This window comes from Sinohyriopsis cumingii, unplaced genomic scaffold (assembly GCF_028554795.1).
Source record: "Sinohyriopsis cumingii isolate HCF-2022 unplaced genomic scaffold, ASM2855479v2 utg001280l, whole genome shotgun sequence".
NCBI lineage: Eukaryota > Metazoa > Mollusca > Bivalvia > Unionida > Unionidae > Sinohyriopsis > Sinohyriopsis cumingii.
Genome location: NW_028315978.1, coordinates 125001 through 132187, shown reverse-complemented (window position 1 = coordinate 132187; position 7187 = coordinate 125001). Strand labels below are relative to the sequence as shown.

Genomic DNA, 7187 nt, shown 5'->3' with positions numbered 1-7187 from the left:
ATTTCATGTATGCATTTGCTTTGTGATGCAAATAATTCACTGCAACTGAAATTCTGAAAATGTGTTTCACATTGCAACCTGTGGTTAATGGCTGATAGATAAAACAAATCTTCCATCGTGTTATATCAATTAGTATTCTCTATGTTAGTCACACGTTTTTCTTCATAAATGTATCATTGTAACATTATTTATTTGGACCTCACTTTCCATTGCATAGAGCCTATAAATAATGCATATATATATATATATATATATATATATATATATATATATATATATATATATATATATATATATATATATATATATATATATATATATATATATATTGATATCGCTGAATGATATGTTTTATTAGCGAGAATAATAGGTGACTATACATTTCTAAAACTTGTTCTCAATATTAAGCCTAGCTGTCTCCTTCATTTGGTTTTGCACTTCGCCAAGTAAATACTATAGTGCCATTAAAGACTGTTTGCCATTGATCGAGTAAATAAAGATAACTATTAATGAACTGATGCACTTTCAGACCGTGATTTTTTATAATGTAAAATATTATGAGACAAGTTCCAATTCCAAAACACCTTTCGAGTCAGGGCAAATGCTAACGATGTGATTGCCAAATTGTTTAATATCCCTTTTGAATGTTTATTTTTCAATATCAATATCATAGATTCACTAGCGGAAGTCTGAGTCCATTAAGTGAGAAATCCTCTAGGATGTGCCTGTCGTGGCAATCATATATATATTTCAGTTTGCTTAAGAATAGTGATTATTAGTAACTTTACACAAAACATCCTTAACAAATTGTATGACCAATATCAGCAAAACATATGATCAGTTTGCATCAAAATTAATGGCATTGTCCTCCGAGTAAATTGACATTCCTGACTTGGAATATAAATGACTGAAATAGAAAGTTTACACATCCGTTTTGGTAAATATTTTGGATATCAACATGTTCCTGTATCAATATAGTAATATTTTAATATCCGGGTTGATTTGTATTATTTTGGCGTGCGACGAGCAATTGCAATACCGGGATTTTTCATTTTAAATGGGTATTTAATATGTTTTGAGTGACATCTTCCATTAGTCTTACATTACGTGCCCTGAACTATCGTTTCTTCTTGGCGATGCTAATACATGCTTCTGGGTCACCAGTCCTCTCAGAGATTTGGTGCGTCCCAAGACATACCTCCGATCTACGTCATGACCATTTACATTCTCCATTATCTCCAAGAAAATATATCTAACATTTCAGATTATTTAGTCAGTTTGTTCCAAATTTCGAAAGATGTTATTTTTCATTTTCTTTCCATTAGTATTATTCGAAATCGTATTCAATCTCCATGGGTTCATTGGATCGTTATCTAGCATTTTGTAGATCTTTCGATTTTCGGTTTCTTTCTTAGAGTAATCTAATACTTATCATATTTGGTCAATTTCCAGATTAATTTAAATAATTTTCATTTCCTACTCTGTATTGCTTCAATGTGCTTGACTATTTTTTTCCAAATTCAGAATACGTTCCTTACATAACTCGGTTATAATTTCAAGTATCTAGCCACCTAATTAATTATTTGACGCAATTTTATGTTCCTACTCTGTTTGTATTGTTTCAATTTATCTAATCATTTCTTCCAATTTCAGCTTTAAGTTCAGCATATCACTCGGGCACAGTTTCAGGTATCATGCCACCCAATTCATTTCGGGACGCAAATTGGTCCCTATAGATTAGGATGATGCTACCACATATTCATTACCATAGATAACAAACAAACTGACAGTTTGCAGATAATGTCGTTAATAGATTGCGGTTCTCCATTGTAGAACTAGGAAAACTGTTGTTCAGGATAGATTGATTGTTGTATTACTCAAGTTCTGACAATTAAGGAACGTGCAGCACTGTTAACTGTAATCATTACTAGTCTTAGTAATATTATGGAACAAGGAATGGAATTAGTGAACTTTTCTTTGTGCTATTAGTCACGGGGGAGTCCTTAAAACGTGTAAACTGACGAACGGACACGATGAAGGAAAATTGCTTCCTATTTGAATAAGCAAAACGTTTACAAACGAATATTTTCATTAAACGAATTGAAAGTATGTATTCATAGAAAAACAATTCACATTATGGATGATCCAAAAACGAATCACTAAATCACAATGCAAACTCTGTAAATATCACCAACATTTGAGTGAGGTTTTGCCGACTGCTGAACACGGTACGGTGGCCACGCTAGATCTCCAAGAATATGTGATTTTCGTGTATGGAAACACTCCAATATATGACCTTAAAAATCTTGAACAAGATTTGCTCAAAATAAGACATGCAATATAAAATGAAATATAATAGAGTGAATAACATCTCATACTATCAATAATGTGGCACGGTACATTCAATTTCAACACACGTTGAAATAATAATGTATTATTTGAATCGACTGTTTTATTATTGATTCTGTATATCGAACTCATCGTTCCTGGCAGCTATATCAGTGTACAAAGTGTTTGAAAGGCAATACACATGATAAAGCTGCACATTAGTTGCATTTATCTCATCAATGACTCGAAGTCCAGATATACTAAATCCATATTAAAGAAGCGTCCCACTTGCGGCTTTTGTTTCTTGAATGTACAGAAAAGAACATGCTCACTTTTATAATGAAGATAAACTGGCCATATGGACACGTTATAGCCCTGCGTAAGGAGTCTTTTTTGAAGTAACTCTGTGATTATTAACAGTATTTTTCTCTGTGTATCAGACTCGTTAACAAAAGGTCGAAGCACTTCCGAAGTTTCATAATTTGGACATGTTGAGAGAACTTTCATTATTTCTTTTGCCGTCCCATTCCGTAGAATATTTTGAACACTACTTTCCCATCGTGACATTGTCTGCTTCTCTGAAACAAATTCCAAATAAATTGTTACTAAAAGAAGCTTAAATATATAATATACATAGTATACATTTGTATTTAAAAACTACTCATTGTGGACATTGGTGTTTATTACAATACACCGCATATATATCTTAATATATTTAAATTAAACAAACATTGTTCTCAACAGATAATTGTCAGTGTTTATATTGAACTCTGAAGGGTATCAATTCAGTAGTATTCTAGATGTAACGAACAGTTTACTATGTCCATATTGTATTAGTATTTTCTTTGTAACATGTGTGAGTTGATGTGTGATTTCCATAAATGTTCAAGAGGTGCGTGTATCTGTAAATACTTTTCACCCCACATGGTTTGTTACCATTTATATGAGCATTTCAAGTTTTTGGACAACCTGAGGATATTTTGCGTTCCATGATTTTGCCCCCTGAAAAACGGTACGAATTCGTTTTGTTTATCTTATATGACGTGATCTATTTTAAAATGAAACTGGAAGTTTATGATTCCGACTGGACTTTAGTCTGCCGTTACCATTTTGTATGACTTATCATAATTGTCTTGTAAACTCTTCTGATATTGGTTTCAATAATATAGAGACGGCATTACTGAAGTGCTGCTCCTGAGTATAAGTGACGTGGCCCACTTGGGAGCAAATAACATTTGTAGGTGGAATTTCATCTGTGTTTCCTAGATTCGCATCTGCGTAGATTATTCGGATCTCCTCGTAGGCAGTAGAAAGAACTGATGAAAACAAAACATCATCTGAATTTAAGCTTACATTAACATTCAATATCAATAAGGTATAGAATATTAATAAACATGTCTCAAAACGGATATCAGCGCACTCGTTATAACGACCCATTTTTGTTTGGGTTCAGGCGTAATATTTGCGTGAATTGTTTCTAAAAAAATGTAATTGACATTCGAATTTTACTCAAAATTGAGTGGTTGATGCTGATATTTTTCTTTCCACAGCAAGAAGTTTTAGTTGTATTGGCCCTTAAGATTAGTTACAAGGAATTTGACATAAGTGTACTGTGAATCACATAACTATATTCAAGTTTTAAATTATCGTATTAATCACCAGAAAGCGCTGACAGAATCTTCGAAACATCAAACCAAATGCAACAAATAAAACGAAAATGAACAAAATGTAAGCCTTACCTTGTGCAATATTTGTCAATTGAATCAATTCATTATATACACCACAGACAAAATGCGTGCGATAAAGAGGGCTATATGCACACTATGATAAAGGACGAGTAATGCCAATGTAATATGTTTTCCCCGATTTGATGAAGTGTTTTCGCTCACTCATCATGATTACTTAAAACAAGTAAAGTCATTTTAAAAGAAGTATTGAAAATATAAGTAATTTTAAAGTTAGCTGTTTGAGTTACATAATATTCAATAAAATAGGTTCGATGCTTTAAACTGGTTCTCTTGTGAATTTTGCACAGTAATCATTGCCAAGGTCATAATAAAACGAAGAACATATACAGACAGATTCACAGTCAGTCAAATATGAACGCACACAGAACACATGTAAAATCAATTGTAGATGCACAACTAGTGAAAGCACTTTCTTAGCAAGTAAAATCAATATTAGCTGGAAAAACAAATAATAAAAACTGGTCCAAGCATCAATAAATAAGGATATACCATCGTAAATAGCTGCTACAGTGGGGGTAGTTGATTTCCACACCGGATCAAATGCCTTTCTCATTTCCTCCTCTAAATCTCTGCATTGTGCAGCAACCACTTTCAGGATCACTCCCTATAACATACACATATTTCCTAAGATGCATTAACAAATAGCGTACAGATAATTTTTAAATTTCATTCGACCAGACATGCTACTCTTAATCATACGAGATCTTATAAAGGTGTTTCTCTGTGTGCTATTATCGTAAAAGGCGCCCTGGTTGCAGTCATCTCGTCATCACAGTTACGTACTACCTCAGCACTCCTGCAGAAGTTGAAATATGCTACAGACTTTCAGAAAGGCTTTATTTCGATTAATCTTGCTTTCAAAAGACTTCGTCGAACGAAGATGAACATAACGTTTATTCTAATAGAAAATTATAATATAGTCGTAACAATATTTATGAATCTAGTCGACAAATGCAATCATTGTAAAATTGCAAAACAAAACTTTGAAAAGAAGGCGGATCGCAGATCGTGGCGCGTCTTGTTACGTCAAAATCGAAATCAGCCTCTCGTACAGCAGCGATCTTTCTGGAGGTTGTTACACTACTGACTACACGTTTCAAATAATTCTCACAATTTGAAAAGACAAAAGGGCTACTGGACATTAAAACTATCTTGACCATGTGCTACAAGATCATAATAGTTTACTACATTTTTATTTTTCATAAACATGCAACACTGAAAGTCAGTTATGTTCAATTTATCGCACACATGATTGTGGAAATATCTGTCTTCTGTTCAACTACGATAGTCCTCTCAAACATTCACATGTAACTCAACGTACGAGAAAATGGTATCTGTTTTTATCCTCTTAGCAGGGTGTATCGTGCAACAATATTTCCGATATTCTATGAAAATGTTTTTAAAAATGTAAATCAAAAAGTAAGTTAGGGACTCAATTTTTCCAATACTTACGATGCGGGTTACTATACGTGGTATAATCTCGCTACAGTTATCAAGACTTTTTGCATGTATTGTGTCATAGAGTTCAATGTCTCTCTCATGATATTGATCTCATGTGTCAATGAAAAGAACGAGTCAGAACTGTTAATATATATTTGAAATATGACTCTTACTATATTTAATTTCTTAAGTTCACAAAAGGATTATGTGATGTAAAATGCATTTTACAAAGGAATTATATATACACGTTTGTTAATATCATTATGTTAACGGAGATGGAAGATAAGTACTGAGTTATAAAGATCAAATGTTCTATTGAACAAGTTTGTCTATATCACCCCTCTGCCCGAAGCAAAATACTTGTAATGAATGCTGCTGTAAGAATGGCTGACTGAATAATATATATATAAGCTTTCGTACTCACGTATGATTCAAATATTAAGATCATCAGTCCTACAAACTGCATTGACTTTCGACAATTTGTTCACGCGACAAACCTGTAGGGATTCTAATTCTCCCAGTAAATTATCGGTGGCCTCATCAAAAATGGTATGTCGAAGTTTGTCTATTCCTTCCCGCATACATCTCTTCATAGTTTCAGTTGACCCCTTACCTCTCTGGTTGGCAACATCCATATACACGTCGTCAAGTCTGAACTGGAAGTTAAAGATTGTAAATACATGGTTAGATTCCAACTAGCAATGTTTCCTCCAACAGCTAGGTTGCATCACACCAACTCATTGTTCACTATATTACATTTGAACGTGACAATTTAGAATCAATCATAAAGTTACGAGACTAATACAAGTGTACATACCTGTATGAATGGCGTCAACATTCGATTAATCTCTCTCTGCTTGCGCATTACCTCGATTCTCATTTGAGACAGAAATTCTGAAAGCTACATAAAAAATTATGTTATATTTATATCAGTGAAAGTTGAATATATTCTCTATGCATGTGAGATTCAGAATACTCAGTGTTGTATGTGCATTTAATCTCACCGAATCCCTCAATTTCGAACCTCCACAACGCTTTTACGTTTTAATTGTGAACCTTCATTTGAAATTTACATAAAGCTTGTTAACATAAGTCTTATTTCTAGAACATGATTTAACACTTTAGTACCCCTTAACACTGGAAATAGGTGACATAATGTCAATATAAAATATTAGTTATAGGGCTTCATAAAGGATTAAATTAATTGTCTGGAAATTTCTGGTACGATGAAATCGGTTTTTAAACAAATTCATTCCTAAATTGGAAAAGTCACAGTTGAGTTCTCCACCCGGTCGCATTTCACATAAATCCACGTTATGCGTGCGATATGATTCATATTAACTTTATGTCAAGCAGCTAAATAAACCACTGAGTTTAACTTTATTTAAGACGCCTGTAAAATGTTGCATTAGCAGATTCGAGGTAAATAAATCCGGCCCACTTGCCTATATACTCAGCCAATGTACTAAGACATAATCGTAGACCATAATAATGTAATTTATTGGCGGTACATGATATATTAACGATTATGCACAGGAAACTTTCATATATGGGAATATATGTATAAGGTGACGGCCCTTTGAGTTAACGAATTTTCGTCCACTACAAACAAGCGATGCGAAAACCAGCAACAAGCATTAATGCGTCTGCAAATGCTCAAGGTCTGAACTT

The 7187-nt window shown here is 33.3% G+C and overlaps 2 protein-coding genes across 2 annotated transcripts in view; both read right to left on the bottom strand.

Annotated features, from left to right (window-relative positions):
- Positions 1-356: 356 nt before the first annotated feature.
- On the bottom strand, positions 357-6466 carry LOC149772679 (uncharacterized). Its single transcript, XM_089947498.1, has 5 exons — positions 6334-6466; positions 6014-6172; positions 4566-4680; positions 3510-3644; positions 357-2906 (listed from the first exon to the last, which is right to left on the bottom strand). Exons 1-5 carry the CDS (start codon positions 6394-6396, stop codon positions 2557-2559), a joined length of 822 nt encoding a protein of 273 aa, XP_089803624.1. The 5' UTR covers positions 6397-6466; the 3' UTR covers positions 357-2556.
- A 181-nt stretch (positions 6467-6647) lies between these two features.
- The window catches only part of LOC149772678 (uncharacterized), a 35122-nt gene continuing 34582 nt past the window's right edge, over positions 6648-7187 (bottom strand). The window contains exon 14 of the mRNA XM_089947497.1: positions 6648-6653. Within this exon, the coding sequence (XP_089803623.1) occupies positions 6648-6653 (6 nt within the window). The remainder of the gene's footprint in view (positions 6654-7187) is intronic.

What these genes read in the sequence shown, in the direction of transcription:
- LOC149772679 (XM_089947498.1), bottom strand. Translation starts at nt 6,396, where the DNA reads ATGAGAATCGAGGTAATGCGCAAGCAGAGAGAGATTAATCGAATGTTG. An exon ending in TGTAGCAGCTATTTACGATG is followed by an intron (nt 3,645 to 4,565) that starts GTATATCCTTAT and finishes TGTTTTCATCAG; the next exon opens with TTCTTTCTACTGCCTACGAG. An exon ending in TACTCAGGAGCAGCACTTCA is followed by an intron (nt 2,907 to 3,509) that starts GTAATGCCGTCT and finishes AATTTGTTTCAG; the next exon opens with AGAAGCAGACAATGTCACGA.